At 47.8% G+C, this 18,013-nt stretch overlaps 1 protein-coding gene across 1 annotated transcript in view; it reads right to left on the bottom strand.

Moving 5' to 3' along the window:
* Positions 1-697: 697 nt before the first annotated feature.
* The window catches only part of CLIC6 (chloride intracellular channel 6), a gene marked incomplete at both ends in the record, with an annotated part of 41,788 nt that continues 24,472 nt past the window's right edge, over positions 698-18,013 (bottom strand). Inside the window, 5 exons of the mRNA XM_084232753.1 lie at positions 698-859; positions 6,517-6,698; positions 7,596-7,702; positions 8,300-8,425; positions 8,915-9,024. Of these exons, the coding sequence (XP_084088879.1) occupies positions 698-859; positions 6,517-6,698; positions 7,596-7,702; positions 8,300-8,425; positions 8,915-9,024 (687 nt within the window). The remainder of the gene's footprint in view (positions 860-6,516; positions 6,699-7,595; positions 7,703-8,299; positions 8,426-8,914; positions 9,025-18,013) is intronic.

The following is an 18,013-nucleotide window of genomic DNA, read 5'->3' as shown; positions in this document are numbered from 1 at the left end:
CAAGAGGTCCCATCCCGCCCCCATCCTTTAAAATAGACAATTCCACTGTGCAGGAACTCGCGTGTGGTGTGAATATGTGTGGGAAAGAGACTCAGGATTTGGATACGCCACCCACAAGTCCTCAGGGGTTAGCTAAGTGCAGTGAGAGTCCACTGCGCTCCACTAGTGAAATTCTTCCTTCTTTTAACCCCTCTGACATTGTTTTTAAATATTAAAATAGGCCTGTATCATTTTGCGATTACAAGGACAGCACTCTCGTTCTGAAGAAACTTAAACTATTTTCAGAGGAGAAAAACAGGCCATGTATGATTATGGAAGCTATCGGAGGCAATTTTTCTTTTTTTAAATGAAGGAGAAATTGAACTCAAACCTAATTTACCTCGAAGCCTACACTGCAAAATGCACGTCCCAGATAGCATAGATGACGATCCGTGAACGTAAAAGATATAAATTAATGTAAACTGGACAACTAGTGTGAGCAACCAGAGACTGGTATTATTCTGATACACAAATTACAAGTGATGAGTGGATCACACTACCATATGGGCCCGTTAAAATATGGGCATCACTCCGCAAGGGATGGTATGTTTATTCTGGGGCGAGGGCGTGCAGAGGGTGAGGTCCAAAGAACATACTTTTTTCATAGCCCATCCGACTGAGAAATAAGACAGAAAAACTACCACCACCACCATCCCCTTCACTTCATTCTTTTTGCAACATCCGAATATGCACGTTCAATCTCCTGGTCAGCTGGACACGTATTTGTGAACTCATCCCTAGCGTAAGCATTGTTCAAGTATCTCCAGACGCCAGTCATTTCAGAAGGAAATTCAAAATCTCTGTATCTCTTGGCCACGATCTGAAAATGAAGAGGAAAATATCAGCAAAGGGAAAACCACTCATGTAGGCAATGAGATCAGATAACACACTCTTTGAAGTGTGCGATATGCTCTCTTCCTCAAGTCCTGAGGTCATTTGCCTCCAGCTACCCCCACTTCCACTTAGACTATGCATGGGACATACTGGGGACAGGAAAGGTTATAAAAGTTACATCTACTGGATTCCAAGCAGCTCCACGCTATCCTGCCCACCAATCTAACACAGAGGGAGCTTGGGATCGACTGGCATGCATTTGCTCTATGCTGGGGCAGATTTCTCCCAGTGTTTCTGGTAGATTTTCTTTATGTATTCTGCTGCGGTGTTATCAGATGCTTAAAGATTTGTGTGGAATCTTTGGTTTATATTCTGCCAGGATCACTGTCAAGTGCCGTCTTTTGTTCCCACTTGCCAGGCCTCACATGCTGAAATCCCAAGTATCTGTGTATATTATAACCCCCACAGATCTCCAACATTCTGCCACTGAGGACATGTCATTGGGGGGCTACCATGTGCAAGGGGTCGACTGATGAACACAAGGATCTCCAATCTTTATCATTGCGGAAGTGGTGGGTGTAAGATTAAGAATAACACCATTGAGAGTAAAGACTTTGGGAAACACCATTTGAGATGTTTATTTCAGATAAAGGGCGATGCTGGGGAATTTGTCGCAAAGGAGGGTATGTTCTGTGGGGACAGTATTCATTTCCTGCAGCTGCTTTAACAAAGTTCTGCACACTGGGTGACTTAGAACAGAAGCTAATTCCCTCAAAGTCCTGAGCCTAGAAGTCTGAGATCAAGGCGTCTGGAGGGTGTGCTCCCTGAGGAGGGTCCCGGGAAGGATTGGCTCCAGGTGTCTCTCCTGCTTTCCAGGCCTCCTGATCCCGTGGAACCACAAATCCAGGATTTCCGTGGTGCTTTCCCTGTATTTGTGTCCAAAATCCCCCTTTTTGTAAGGATACCAGTCACACACCAATCTATCCCAACAGGCCCTCACCTTAACTAACAAGGTCTGGAGGACGCCATCTTCAAATAACCTCATGGGGCTTCAACATGAATTTCGTGGGGGACACCATTCATCCCATAGCAGGCACACAGGGTTTCAAAGGCCAGTTCTGCTTTGTGGCCTCCCTTTGCACTGAATCTTGGGACATCTGAGAGACATGAGCTTGGGATGTGTCACAGATTAAAAGTTCTTCAGGACTGATTTCCAGACTTTGAAGCCTTGGAGCAAAGCGGGATTATATAAATCTCAGAGAACCTCATAAATTGTCTAACACCTCTTGCTGAAACTCAAACTTACTTATGCTATTGTTTAAACTTCTTCATTCCTTTTGTTGGCATTTATCTGGTTCTCTTTAACCCTTTATTTTAACATTTGGGAGTAAATCTGTTACATGTATGCCTCTTAAACGTGTACACTTCTATTGCTATCACATTTTCTGAATATAATACTTTATTCTGCTCTCCATCTTTCTGTGGATATCTGTGCATTTGTGTGTTTCCTTTTCTAGGAATTTAGAAGGTTTAGGGTCTATTTTAATTCTTCCAGAGGTTTCCCATATAACATTTAAAACATTTAAACCGAATTCTCGGTTTCTTGATCTATCACCCTTGGATCATCTCTACTTAATCCTGTTGCTGACAAATGAGGAAATGAGTAGAGTGACACTTCTCTCCATTTATTCTCCCAGAGGAGTAAAAACATCCACATTTACACTGATTCCTGCAACTATTATAGTCTCATTATTGTTTAGTCTTAGCTGTAGTTTTTCGATGTAAGTAGGTTCTGTTCTTTACCAGTCCTTCCATATCTTCGCTGTCCCCAGATTCTTATTCACTTATTACAATTTCATCTTTTTTAAGAGTATTCATTTTATGGAGCCCAGATGTCTTGGCAAAAACAATAATTTTTCTGAATATAAAAGTCTTACATCACACAATCTTAATTCTCTGTAGTATTAAGTGATTCTTTCTGGTTTTGAATGTGATCACAGAGACAGATGAGGTCAGTCTGAATTTCTTCCTTGCACAGGTGATCTTACTACTTATTATTATTGATACTGTGGTTGCTATTGTTGTTATTATTATTATTATTATTACCATTCTCATCATAAAACACCCCAGAGTCTTTGGATCCTCAAGGCTCATTTATTAAACTCCTCATAGTGTGTCACCAGCATGTTATTTAACTTGCAGATTCAGGTCATCCTTTAGTTCAAAATATTACCTTTGAATTTGCTCTTTTCTCTTCCTGTTTCTGATCTCTCGTTCCTGATGACAAACATCTGGCATCTATCTAACCACCTTTACCTCCTGATGTGTCTCTAATCGATTTTTGATGGATTTCTCGCCCCTGAGTACTCCCTGCAGTGTCCACCTCTTGCTACTTCAAATATTAACTTTTACTTATTTCCCAAGTCTTTTTCTTGAGCTGTGGCAGCCTAATAGTCATCCTCCTTGGGATATTATACATGTTTTTACACCGTCTATCTGGTCTTGGAGCTTTTCTCAGGAAATTCATGTTCTCTTCCATTTCTTTGAGGCAGCAGTGAAGTATCCATCTGTGAAGTTCTCAGGTTTGTAGGAGTGACTCTCCCTCACATGATGACTCTCACCTTCCTCTCCCTCTTCTTTGTCCTTATCTCTTCTTGCCTCTCTCTTTGGATCATCTCTATCCACACACTGGTCCCACTTGGATTCTTTTGAGTCAAAACTATTGGATCCACTAAATTCCTAAAAACAGTGTGGAGAGGGGCCTCCCTGGTGGCTCAAGGGGTTAAATCTCAGCACTATGAAGCAAAAGACAGCTACTGTGGCATGAGTTTGATCCCCAGCCAGGGAGGTGAACCACAAGGCACAGCAGACCTCTCCTGTTTCACCCGCTGCTCCCCTCAGCAGTGCATTTCAGTAGATCCACCTGTTCTGCTCCCCACTCTGTCTCTGGTGAACCCTCTCACCCCCTGCACCTCTGGCCTACACCCCAGTTCTTGTATGCATAAATAAATAAATCTTTTTTAAAAATAGTGTGGAGAGCAAGGGAGTGAGATGGGGCAGCTGGTAGACCAATGTGGATACAAATCTCATATATCCAGTCACCAAACACTGCTCCATCCTCTGCCCCGGGCACACAGTAGGGTTAGGGCTAGGGTTAGGATTAGGTTTGGATTAAGTACAAAGTTAGGGGTAGGTTTATGGGTAGGGTTATGATCATGTTCAAGTTTAGAATTAGGGTTCGGTTTGGGTTAAGTTTAAAGTTAGGGTTGGGTTTAGATTAAGTTCAGGGTTAGGGTTAGGTTCCTGGTTAAGGCTACGATTATTTAGGGTTGGGGTTAGCTTCACACTTTGTGTTAAGACATTCTCCACTCTGAGAGTAGATTCACAGATTCACAGTAGATCCACATTCAGCAGTAGATCCTCATGGCTTAAAGTGATGTTCATCTAATTTACAGTTTCTCTCTTGAATGTTTCAAGGCTTTGCCTCTCCTCTCCTCTCCCCACTTTCCCTCTGTTGGGGACTTGGGGACATGCAGAACACAAAGACTGTGTCCCTGTGAGCTTCCTTCAACTCTGCCTGCTGGAGCTCTCAGCTGGAAAGTGATCTCCCTCTCTCTCTCTCTCTCTCTCTCTCTCTCTCTCTCTCTCTCTCTCTCTGTGTGTGTGTGTGTGTGTGTGTGTGTGTGTGATCTACACCACGCCTTCATCCTCAAACAGAAAATGTTTGATTTGGGAATTTTAGAACTGCATTATTGACTTATAGAGAAACCTTAACCTTGATAAACATGTAGAGAAATGTGCCTTGATCTTGTGACACCGCACATTGTGTGAAGCTTCTTTGTCTTTGACTTGGGGATCTGTCCTTTCCTGATTTTATGAAAGATAAAGTTAATGCTCTGTTTTTCTTATTGTTTCCTCTGGGTTTCAGGAAGGGGAATAAATTATACATTTATATTAAATTTAAATTATAAATTCTTTTACTCTCTCATCTTCTACCATAAAATCCTCTAGACTGTTTCTCATTTCCTTTCAGAAGTGCTCCATCCTGGAAGTTTATTAAGCTGTTTGGTAATCTGAGTGCTAAATGGCTTTGAAGACTCTGTTCTTAAGTCTTATATTGGAGTCAGGGACTGATTTATTTTACTGTCATTTACCCCTTCCTCTGACATTTTTTATAGGAGCTAAATAAGTGACCATTGATGTTGTATGACTCGGGTGTTCCTCCTGATTTTCCCCCACCTCCGTGTCCTTCTGTGACACTACCCCAGTCAGAGCAAAGGCCAGGAAAAATCCACTGAAGTTCACAAAGACCTTTTTTGGGAAATGCTCACTAGACTCCCCATCTGAACAATCAGCAGTGTAGCGGATTTTGAGGGGTTACAATGCTGTCATAAATTTTAGACACCAGGAAACTGACAGACTTGTTGAAAAGAACATTCACTTGTGAGATCAACAACATTTTTCAAGACTTGACTTTCAAGCTGATACCCCTTGAGCTCAACATGTAAGAGAACAGAAAAAAGACAAAGAGGGAGGATAGTGAGGAAGAAGGAGGAAGAAATGTCAGAAAAGAAAGCAAAGGAATGACGTGAGGTGACCGGGGGTGGGGGCTGCTAGTCCACAGAAGTAGCAATGCCACCAGTAAATTAGTTTTCTTAATGCCAGTTAAATGCATTATTCAAACAACAACCAACTACAAGTTTCTAACCCTGTATTTGCCCTTGTTTTCGCTTCCATCTTCCCTGTCCTTATATCAAGGACCTAGCTCTAGACCTGGTGGGATTTTAATAATCAAGATGCCCTACAGCAAGTCTTGGGCTTCTTCCTGGAACATCTGGGGTTTCTGCAGGTCAAGGGCATAGCAATGTGATCATGGTAATAACCATTAACACCTGTGGCAGCAAGGTGGCAGGTGGGGCACTACTGAAGTCTCCAAGTGGGGGGCCTTGGAATCCCAGAGTCAGCCCCTGGAGTTCTAGTTAGTAGGACAGGACAGGATCAAGTGTCCTGCATTTCTAAAGAGCTCTCAGACAATCATATGCCTGCTAATGCCGGAGAAGCACTGGCCCAGGAGTTTCAACACTGTTAGGGAATGGCCCACGACTCTTGCATTCTCTTTGTCTCTCTGGGAAGCCAGAGGCCAAGCCTGGCAGAGGCCCAGCCTAGGAGCTGTCTGCTGCACCCCAGCTGTTGGGGTCCATGTAAGAGCTGAGAGAACACACCTTGTCATCTCTAGATGACATGTTTATCCCACAAGTGACTCAGCTCACATTTTCATACTAAAGATGCCACGCACCAGCAGTGAGCCCGGGGCAGCAAGCGCCGTGCAGCCACTGTGCCCAAGGTGCCTTCCTACACCTTCCCCTGGGGGTGGGGGGTGACACTGAGAAGAGAAGCTGTGACATGGGGGCCGGGGGGATGGGAGCCACGTTCCCAGACAGTTCCTGGGACGAAAGAATATGTGAGAAATGCTGTGTATCTGAAAATTGGGGTTTGGCTGTTTCAAACAGAAACAAGCTCAACTTTTTAATTCTGCAGTGCACATTTCAGGTGATTTCGGTGTCTGGCCAAAACACAAGTCAAAACAAAATCAAACAAAGCCCCATTCATGTCTCCAGCACCCGGGATGGAGGAGCGGCAAACCTTAATAATGTGGAGCTTGGGTAAGAGGTTGCAGTCAGCCAGCGTGAGCTCATCCCCATCCAAGAACTTCCTTCCAGAAGCAGTGACTTCCTCGGTGCTATAGGCATCGATTTCATCAGGCAGAGGGCTATTTAAGTAGTTGTCCAGCTTCTTCAGGGCCTTTAGCAGGTTCTTTTCATAAACTGAAACAGAACGGCAAACAGTGAGCCCTGGAGCTTCCTTTCTCTAGGTAAGAAAGAAGACGTGCGTCTCCTGTCCGCCCCAAGACAAACAGACGCAGGGTAGGAGGAAGGCTGTGGAGCAACAGGGTAAAGGACTCACCTGAGTAAAGGACTCACCCCTCCCTGGAAAATAGCTCTGCTTCCACTGATGGACATGCCCCTGGGTCCTCGGGGTGTGTGTGTGTGTGTGTGTGTGTGTGTAGGGGAATTAGGAGCAGTCATTTCAATAATGTCTACCCAACATTGCTACTGCTAAACTTATTCATTTGTTAAAAAAGTATTTATGAGGGGCCCTCCCTGGTGGAGCAAGGTGTGAAGCAGCACTATGAAGCTGTCCACAGCCACTGCAGCACGAGTTCGATCCCCAGCCAGGGAGGTGACCCACATGGCACAGCAGACCTCTCCTGTCTCCCTGCTGCTCCCCTCAGCAGTGCATTTCAGTCAGCCTATTCTGTTCCCCACTCTGTCTCTGGTGAATCCTCTCCCCCCGCCCACACGCAGGCACCTCTGGTCTGTACCCCAGTTCTTGTATGCATAAATAAATAAATCTTTTTAAAAATGTATTTTTGGGAAGCCCATAATGAAGCAGACACTGGGGCAACATCATGTAAACTGATTTCTGTATGGTGATTATTTTCCCCTAAAAATGTTGTTTTCTGAGCTCCCAACCTCCAGATAAAATGTTCAGTCTCTTGAAACACATGTGCAGCTTCAAAGTTGGAGGGATTCTCTTTGTCTCTCAACACGGGACCCCACACTCTGTGAAATAACCAGAATTCCCGGGGCTTTCTAATGAGCTGCCCCCCACCCCGCGGCGGTCCACATTGAAAACAGGGACAGGAAGATGGAGACACTCACTCTCATTTGCATCCTTCTTGGTATTTTTTATAAATGCTGAGAATTTGGCAAACACATCATTTCCTGCAGAGTTAGATTCAGGGTGTTGAGTCCCCAGCTTTGGATACCTTGAAAAATTCAAAATGAAAGTGTCACAGACAGCAAAGATCGAGGGGGGATGACATGGTGGTGGTGAGGGGCGATCATTCTCTGAGTGAATATAAAAAAGAAAACTTCCCCTTGACAGCCTCCTCAGTCTTTTATCAAGGAGCAGAAGCAATGCAGTCTAGGGAGAAGGTTCTGGATCTACTGTCTCATCCTGGGATGGAGGGCACCACCTGGCCTCACTGGCCTTAGTGCCCTCCTTATTGAAGTGTAGACCATGGACTAGAAGTTTCCAGAACTTTGTGATGTTGCATGTCAACGCAGACACCTTCCAGAAATGGCCAAACCACTCAACACCCACCAGCCTCCTCTCTACTTCCTGCCATTCAACCCTAGCAGCCAAACTGTGGGTGCAAAGCTCTCCAAGTCCTCTTAACTCAAAGTTTCTACTCTTGCTTCTTTCTGTGGCATACCACAGGTCCAGCTGAGGGAGTCAGCACCATAGAACACCAAATGCATGAAGCCAAGCACTTTAGAATTGTCCTCAAAGGTGGGGGGAGAGGGGAAACAGGGGTCAGGGGGAAGAACCCAGTTATGGATGCTGTTTTTATGATACCTACTTTGGGGGAGCTAATTTCTCCTCTAAGAACTCCTCGATCTTATTCACATCCGTCTTAACTTCACCATCAAAAGTCATAAAAGGAGGGTTTGTTCCGGGAGCCAGGTTCTGCAGGTCCGCAGGCTTCCTGGGTGGGAGGAAAATGCAGAGTTTACAGGAAATGTGCCCAAACCTCCAAGGTTTAGCCACGTCCTCACCAATCAAAAAGAAACAACCCTGGAGAATTTCAAAGGCGACTGTGGGTGTATAAAGTGTCACACTGGTGATGAAAGTATGGTCCCTGTTCTGGGTATGGAGGTGAAAAAGTTAACTCTCCCCGGTGTTATCAGCCAGGACTGATGCTCAGACAGGCGCTGGGGAGGTCTGCAGCTGACCAGTAACTGGCAGAGCAGGTTCCTCTGGCGCCCCCACACCTACTCCTTCCTGAGGCTGAGTCAGCCAATGATCTTGTAATTACCACTTGGCCCACGCCCCAGCTTCAATTCAGGGTCCTGACCACCAATGGACATGCCATGGGTCCTCCGGGGGTGTGTGTGTGTGTGTGTGTGTGTGTGTGTGTGTGTGTGTGTAGGAAATCAGGAGCAGTCATTTCAATAATGCAGAAGCTTTGTCTCACCTTTTTAGATCCACTGTTGTCACATTAAATATAACACCTTTTAGCCAGAGAATCATAAAAAGACGCTGAGAAAATGGGCAATTTCCAATACTCTCGCCATCATAACCAGCCTACAAGTGGAAAAAGAAATATTCAGTTGAGCTGCTCTCACAGTCACAAATGCCAGATTCCACGGCCATGTGAAATCAAGACAGACTTGTTCATTCATGGGTATGATACTGTAAATAACCCCCTGAGGCCATTTACACAGCCTGTATACCAGGTTGGAGCTGGATGTGTAGGGTGAAGGAGGACTCATACACACACGTGTGGACACACACATACTGCATGGATCATTTTCTTCCTTCCCCACCACCTCACCGCTTCCTGCCATGTTGGCCTCTGAGTCGCAGGTCATAGAGGGAAAGAACAAGAAGAAGGAATCTATCTGTTATCAGACTCCTTCTGCTTTTCTTCCCCTCCCTTCTACCTCTTGATCCTTTTCAGAAGCAACACACTCTCTCCAGGGTGATCAGGCTAAAAAGCAGACCAACATGCTCTCCTACTGAGACACCATCCCTAACAGTCTCTACTGAATGGGAGGGCTGGAGTACAGGAGTTTTGAGTACCCTGGAAACAATAAGACATTTCTGTCCCTTTGGTTCATGGGGTGCAGAGAGATGGGGACTGTTTGACCCTGAAGGTAGATTATTGCGTAGTTGGCATCCAAGATGGAGGGACATGAGACAGCTCCTCACTGATGACCCAAAGCAAGTCCCATACACACTCACAAACACACACAATCACACACACACACACCAAACTAAGGCAGAGAAACACACTGAACACCCCTGTTCCTTCCTGTGGTAAAGGAAAAAGACAGGTGTTGGTGTTGGAAAGGAGAGAGGAGGCTTGGGGAATGCACAATTCCTGGGAGATGAAGAGGTGAAATTAAGGCTGACAAAGGAAGATCCAAAACTCTTCCTCCTCTTCCTGGCTTTCTCCACTGCACATGTGTGTGTGACAAGGTTGTGGTACCAATCAAGTACTGGGAAGGCAAGGAGGAGGTATGGATGAGTGGCTCGCATTTCCAGACTTCATGCCCTACACTGAGCCAGAACTCACCAACAGAAACACAGGCAGCCACATTTCATCCACAAAGACCAAGTCAACCACACATAGTTGAAAGAAAGGTGAGAGAAAGGCTGAATAGGCAGAAAGTGAGCTCCTGGCTTGAGAATTGAAGAAAGGAAAACAGAGGTCTCAAGAAAATTTTCCAGTCAAGAAGAGAGGTGTTAGTTGGTAAGTTAATTTCAGAGAGTGTTTTCTGTCAATAGTGTTCTTACTTCGTACTGGAGTAGTTGTTTATAACAAGAGGGCCCTGCAAATTAAGAGGATAACTGACTCATTCCCCAATTTTAGACAGACTTGATCAGTCTCAAAAGAGAAACTCCAAAAGACCAATAAGCACATAAAGAGTTTCTTTTTTTTTTTAATTTTTTTTTTTTTTTAGAGAGGCATGTTTTATTTATTTATTTATTTTATTTGTTTGTTTGTTTTGTTTTTACATGCACTGGGTACAGTCAGAAGCGCGGGAGGGTGAGAGAATTCACCAGAGCCAGAGCGGGGAGCAGAGCAGGCAGAAGGACCGAAGTACACTGCTGAGGGGAGCAGCGGGCGGCAGGAGAGGTCTGCGCGCCATGTGGGACCCTCCTCTGGTGGCCGGGGAGCAGCCGGGGATCGAACCGGCGCCGCAGAGGCCGCGGGCAGTTTCGCAACCCAGCGCTCAACCGCTGCGCCACCGGGGAGGCCCTCATAAAGAGTTTCTTAATATCATTGCTGCACAGGGTAAAGCAAGTAAAAACAAATATATACCAATACACACCTATTAGAATGGCTAAAACCAAATGGTGTGACAATAATAAGTGAAGACATGAACGCAGAGCAACCGAATTCCCAGTCACTCTTAATGAGTGTGCAAATTGGTACAACTCTGGAAAACTGTGGCATAGTTACCTGCCAAGGCTAAACATATAACTCAACACTGCCACTCCCAATAGAGATGAGTGCTTATGGGCACAAAAGGCCCTTATATGAATGTTCTTAGCAGCTTTCATAGGATAATCAAAACCTGGGGTAAAAAACCACCAGATTCCATCAAGAATAGAGTGAGTAAATAAGTTGTCTATTCATATGATCAGACACTACAATGGGAAAGAACTAGAAACTGTGTGATAAATCTCACACACATAATGTTGAAAGAAATTCAAGACTTGAAAGAATGTTGTATGTAATTCAATGCAGGTGAAGTTTAAACACAGGTAACCTTCTCTCCATGATGGGAGATAGAATAGCAGTTGTGCCTGGAAGCTGGAAATATCAGGGAAGGAAGGACAGGAGGGAGTTTTATAGGTTGTGGAAATGTTCTGTAACTTGATTTAAAGCATGGCTACACGGTTGTACTCAATTGATTAAGTCAAGGCCTGGGTATTTATACTACATGTTTTACCTCAAAATAAAAACAAAAGGTAAGTAAAAATATTTATTAAAAATACAAAGAAAATAAAACATTACATTTAAAAAATACAGAGAGTCTAATTCAGTGGGTAGTGCATGGGGCCTAGGAATCTGAATTTTCCCTGACTTCCCCTCAGGTGATGGGACGTTGGTGTTCAGGGACCTGGCTGGGAGGAAACACCAGCCCTAGCCCCACCTCAGCCAGGGACACCAGCATTATCATCAGTGTGGAAGACAGAACAGTCTTCTGGATGATCCCTCGGTAAGAAGACTGCAGACTTTCTAGTTGATTAGTGCTGCCCCATAACAAGAAGATAGTGAGTTGACTGAACACAGAAAGAGGCGTCCATAGACTCAGATAAATTAATTCAGAACCCTCTAAGCTCTTGTTTCACACCCCTCCAGCTCCCCGAGCCTTCCTACCTCCCTTTGGCATTTATCACATAGCCACATATTGGAGGAGAGGGTCTATGCTTAACCCCAGCTGGCATCTGAGAAGCTGCTCTGCACTCAAGGATGGGGAGGTAGACAGTGAGCACCCCAGCATCCTACTAGCCAGTCCTAAGAGCTCCCCTGCAGATGACCCCTGAAAGAGGGCTCCCCTCCGCCATTCTCTGCCTTGGGTGTCTCATGACTCGGCCGCCATTTTGAAAGTTGCCCCATGTCCTCCTTCCTCTGTTCTGGGGCAAGAAGAGCACAGAGCTGAGTTACAGAAACTCCCAGGGACTTGCTGCTCGGAGCCCTCTTAAATCACGGCACTTTCTCAAGGGCTACAGGTTTGGGCAGAGTCAAGCCAAGAAAAGGGGGGAGGGGGGGATGAAAGTGCAGGGACACAAAGCCACATATTTCAGCCAGTCCCGACTTGCTCCACAGCTTTTAAACCTCTTATTTTTATAGTAGTTACACTAAGCACAGCAAAGTCTAAGATAAGTTCTGCAGAGTGGGGTAATTGTTTTCTTTCTCCTTCTCCCTTGTCTCCCTAGCCTTGGGAATCCTGTTATAACTCATTCTGAATGCAGCAAATCCCCGCTGAGCCCCCGAGTGCTCTGCCTGGCTGGGAGTCTTCATGGAGTTCAGCCTGACGGGGAGCCCTGGTCTGCGCGCCCGTCTCTCTGCAGCACGAGGCCAGGCAGCTGGGGAGGAATCAGCCCGCCCAGGTCTCTCTGCTTTGTCTGCTTCTTGGATTGCCTTAACACCAGCCGGTGTTTTCCCCACGGAAGCTTCCTTCTTGACATCTCCCGAATCATGCTCCCCAGCTCCTCCTCTCCAAGTTTTATTGATTTGCCACTTATTGATAAAACCCTATCATGGAAGAGCCCAACTTCACCCCTCGACCTGTGCTCACCCCCCACTAAAGTTCCTGCCAAGACCCTATCCATGAACCTCCTCTCCTGACTCCCCCTTAGCACACCCCCCCACCTTTCCGTTCACGGTTCAGGGTTCCATATGTTGTGTTGTGCTAATTTCTTTTCTTTACTTGTTTATATTGTACGGAGCGAGTGGGACCATCTGGTAATTGCCTTTCACTTTCTGATGTTTTTCCCTGAGCATCATCCCCCAGGAGCCACCCAGCCAGCACGAGTGCGTCTTTTTTAACAGCTGCGACATATTCCATGGCACGCACAGGCCACTGCTGGTTTCTGGAAGGCGGCATCTGCCGCCGTGGGGCAGCCGCGCGGGTCCATACCTCACCTGTTGCGAACAGTACCCGGCTCCCAAGGAACAGGACCTGTGTCTTTAGCAGGAATAAAAAAGGTGAGAAGCGATATAGTTGTTAAAAAACAGAAGGGGCCTTTGTCATCTGGAAAAGCATCAGTCTCTCAGCAGACCCCTGGCTGGCCTTGCACCGGGGACCCTGGAAGTTGGGGAGGGTGACCAGTCCACCCCCCACCCCCACCCGGCGTGGCAGGCAGTGAGCACAGCAGCAAGGCAGGGGCTGTGCCCTCACCCGCGTGGCCTGGGCCCCGGGCCGCTCCCCCCGCGCGGCCAGCGGACGGGAGGCACCCGGCACTTGAGAGGAATTAGGCAGCTGCCATAACTGCCAATAAAGCAGGATTTACATATCCAGCGTTGCTTCATCTTAAATTGCTCTAAAACATTTTTTTCTGTCTCGCTCTGCTGTAAATGAGGGGGTTACGGGAACACAGTGGGAGTGACGAGGACGCCTTGCTGCCTAATTTTATTACTTTAATGTGCTTCAGTGCTCGGATGTGCCAGCAAAAATACAGGCGAAGATATGCCATCTCCCAGCCCGGGGTTGAGCAATAACGGGAGAGGATCGTCTTGGCCGCCGAGAGGGTGGGATAAATGCATATATATTAGGAGCAAATAACTGACACCGCCGCCATAATTGGAGCGTCTTATCATACAAAGTTTTATTTTCCAATGCTGATAATTCTCTCAGGCTAATTACACGCTGGGCCAGAATCCCTCAGCAGGGTGCCCAGCCTGCGGGGGAAATTTTTGTACATTTCTGATAAAATCAAATTAAGCCGTTTGAGAGATCACAGCGTCTTTTGTTTCCAGGGAAGATCCAGCCTCTTGGATAACCCAAAACTGTGGTTCTGCCTTTCAGATTCAACTTTTGGGAGTGCTCGGGAGAGTCATTCTCATGAGGAAAACACCAGCGGGGCCTCTGCTGCGCTGCGTGCTGAGAAGCTGTTTGCAGAGACCCCCACCCTCAGCAAATAGAACTTCCCCCACCTACTCTTTGCATCCTCACTCCAAGCAGAATTTTGGGGGGAGGCGTATTTTTTCATTTCCTTTCTGTGCTTTATTCCTCCAGCAAACAATCTCTCCAATGTTGGGCTTAATTACACCCCCACACTCCCACCTTCCCCTTCGGGGACTCTGTCCTACAGGTGGTGACCTCTCCAGGTGTTCTTGGTGGCTCCTCAGCACCCCACCCTCTCCTTCCTGCCAGAGTAGGCCACGCACCCACCACCTTGATCCCCCAATTTCTTGGCTCCTACCTTCTAGAAAATTTCACGTGGGCTGAAATGGGAACACATTCTGGAAGATAAGACATTTTCCCTACTCTACTCAAATGTAATAAAAAACAATTTGGGGGTGGAGAGAAGATAAAGAAGAGGCAATATCGGTAATATTCTAATTGGTAGGATTAATTGGTAATATTCTAATTGCCCCTTTATGATAACTGGCTTCCCACAAGGAGTGGGCTTTGCATCCTGTGTGCAGAGAAATGTTTGGTTTCTGCAGAAAACCGGGAGGGTTCTGAGGGCAAGTTGCAAAACTGGCTCCATCACAGGGAGGTGGAGAAAACCAGTGAGTAAAGATGGTCTGTTCAGTTTCTGACTTGCCAGGGGGACTTTCAGCGGAATGACTGCAGTAGCTGACCGAGCTGGCCAGAGGACACAGAAAAGACAGAGATGGGAGTGGGACCATGGCCAGCCACCAGAGTTGGTTCTCCTTCAAGAACAGTGTGGTCAAAAGGCCTGGCCAGCACTTGCCTCCGCTGGCAGCCAACCCAGCAGAAGACTGAACACTGCACAGCCAACCAGATGGGAGCCTCCTCCCTGGAAAAGTCACCACTGACGTTTCCGAACAACTCCTGTGTCTGCCAGAAGCACCACAGCCTCACAGGCTTTGGGATCTGGCAACTGGACACTGCGTGACCAAGCACCCAGATCTTGGCCTTCCTCTTAGCAGTTATCTGGATTTCCCAGACACTTCCCCGCACCTGTCCGTGGAGGCCAGGCCCCCTGCTCTCAGAACCTGTGATTTTATTGCACTTACAACTGACTCCAGAGTTTGCAGACCACCCCTGAGGGGGGTGAGGGCCCAAGGACTCTGAATGCCCACACAGCACCTGAGCCAGCCCAGGATTCAGGCCCCCAGTCATTTCCCTGTGTTTTCCAAGTGCAGGAATGAGGTCGGGGCCCGTGGGCACCACCAGGAGGAGTGAAGGCAGCCGGTTCCCTGACTCTAGACTCCTGGCCCCATGAGGGTTAGAGACAGTGCAGTCCCACAGGGGTGTGGGAGTGGGGTGTGCACGCCCTGCCTGCACCCTTGGGGTCCCTGGTCCAGGCCTGCCTGGGGGAGCAGGTGAGGCCAGAACATTGTTGCCTCCAGAGAAGCCTCTGTGGGCGGGAAGCAGGCCCCCTGGTCCTTTCTGGCTCCTACTGGAAGCAGCAGGAGGACTGCGTTCCGGCACTCGGAAAACACAGGGAACGTTCCGGCACTCGGAAAACACAGGGAAATGACTGGGGGCTTGAATCCTGGTGCCTCTGAGCTCCTTGAGCCTGGTCCACCTCCGGGAGGGCCTCCCAGCCCCTCCCTGCTCTTTCTTCTCTGGGCCGAGGACAAAGACCCTCTCCCTGCAGAGTCTCCCTAGTTCTCACGACTAAGTGACCCCCATGGGCTGGGGCTGGTGGGGAGGGCAGATCCAGGGGAGGGAAGAGACTAGAAGGTGGGTGAGAGGCAGGGGGAGGGCCAGAGGGCAGGAGGACAAACAGGGGAGGGAGGGCTAAGGGCCTGAATTCAAGGCGGCAAAGTCTCCCCCAAACTTCGGGGCTTACTGGTCTGACTTAACTCGCAACATTGAAATTGGCCTGGGCCTTCCTAGTGTGGAAGGATGCTGTGAAAAATATTTAAAAGTCTAATGAATGAGACTTTCCATTTGCCTGAGAAGTTGAACCTTCTATCTTGAAGCAGCTTCAGGTCTTGGAGGCAACAGGGTTCGGGGGGAGGGTGGGCTCAGCGTCAGGTAGGAGAGGGGTGTGAAGTTCGAACTTAATTGTGTGGCCTTGGGCAATTAATTGTTCTTCCAGAGCCTCAGTTTCTCTTTCTAAAAGATAGGGAGAAAGATACCCGTGCCTCGCAGGCCCGGTGATAGGCCTCGTCTCCTGGACACCCAATCAAGACGGTTATTATTGTTATTATCATCATTACGCTCCCCAGCTTGAGCACACGGAACAGACAATTATGGAAGGTAGGCTGCTTTTTAACAAGCCTGAATTAGTGTGATTTCCATGCCCAACCGTATTGGCCTTAAAAGAACCACTAGTTATTTTTTTCCTCAAAAAGCAACACCTCCTATATTGACTTTAAGTGAAAATGAAGAACTGAAGTCCTTTTCTTAATTGCAAAGCAAACAGAGCATCAGCCAGGAGGCCGAAGGCAGGGCCTGCCTGACCTTGGTGTGGAAGGACAGGCCGCCGGTGCCCGTGGGGCCAGCGGGACATACTGTGAGGGAAGTGGTTTCTTTTCAAGAAATGACACCAAAGTCCTCTGCCTTTGAGCGTTAAGAGAATGACTGTCTTTCTGACTGAGAACTAGGGAGAACTGACTGTCTTTCTCTCGGCAGTTGGAGCCGAGAGGCTGGGGCGGGGGCCCATGCCAGGGTGAGAGCCCCGACAAGAGAGAAGGAGGTAAGCTCGGCCTGGCTGAGGCCCGCCGTTCGCACTCGGGAATCGCAGATCCAGCTGGAGAAAGGTTATGATAACGAGGTCAGGGAGACCTGAGTGAGCTTCTCCCTCCCTTTTCAAAGCAGAACATCTTTGAAGGAAGTCGCCCCCCGAACCAGCCACTTCAAAGGTGATTTTTCAAAACTGAAAACAGCAACCACTCACCGAACATCCACTCAGGTCTACGCCACCGAGGGGCATGGCGGCTTCAGGGCTCTGATGCCCTGTGAGCTGTCCTGAATCCTGAATCCTGGTGCCTCTGAGCTCCTGTGCCTGGTCCACCTCCGGAAGGGCCTCCCAGCCCCTCCCTGTTCTTTCTTCTCTGGGCTGAGGACAAAGACCCTCTCCCTGCAGAGTCTCCCTAGTTCTCACGACTAAGTGACCCCCACGGGTTGGGGCTGGTGGGGAGGGCAGGCTTCCTATTTCCACTACACAGGTGAGGGGCGGAGGCTCAGAGAGGCTGAGGAACAGCCTCAGAGACACACAGGAGGAGGTGAACAAAGATCCTCCTGTTCTCCCCTACTGGACCTTGTTCCTGGTTCCTGCTTCTTTCCAGGTGTTGCCCCTGGAAAAGAGAACACCACCACCCCCTTCCCTAAACACCTGCCCTCCCCCACCACACACTTCCTCCTCTGAAGTCACCCTGGCCCAGGTCTCTGAGCCTCCCACCCAAATTCCTGCAGCAGCCTCCTGCTGGGCCTCTCCCTCGGATTCCTGGTCCCTCTGATCTCGTCCCTCTGATCTTGCCGATTCCTGGACAAGGTTATTAACCCTGATAAAATGCCATTTTCCTGAGCTCATTCTGCTGGAATGTTCTTCAAGCACAAATACAAATTACAGTGCTCTCAAGCCCTGTGACCCAAGGCTTGACATTTCAGTCTGCTCCTCTGTCAAGAAAACAGTTCCCACCTCCGTGTTGGGTGAGAATTGACCAGAGGTCACTTGAAAACTGAAGACAGAGATGTTCACACAGAAACATTTAATAAGCTGATGCCTGCTCCCTCCCTGCGGGCCCCTCCTCCTCGCCGCTTCCCATCCTGGCTCCAGGGTTTCTTCTCATCTCCCCTCCTGCTTCCTGCTTCCTGCTTGCTGCTTCCTGCTTCCCTTCTCTTCTTCCTCCCTCTCTCCCTCCCTCTTTTTCTTCCTTTCACCCTCCCTCCAATTGCTGGGGGGCAGG

The sequence above is a fragment of the Talpa europaea genome, assembly GCF_964194135.1.
Source record: "Talpa europaea genome assembly, chromosome: 4".
Taxonomy (NCBI): Eukaryota; Metazoa; Chordata; class Mammalia; order Eulipotyphla; family Talpidae; genus Talpa; species Talpa europaea.
Note: the sequence above shows the minus strand (reverse complement) of the source record. Positions and strands in the feature narration are given on the sequence as shown.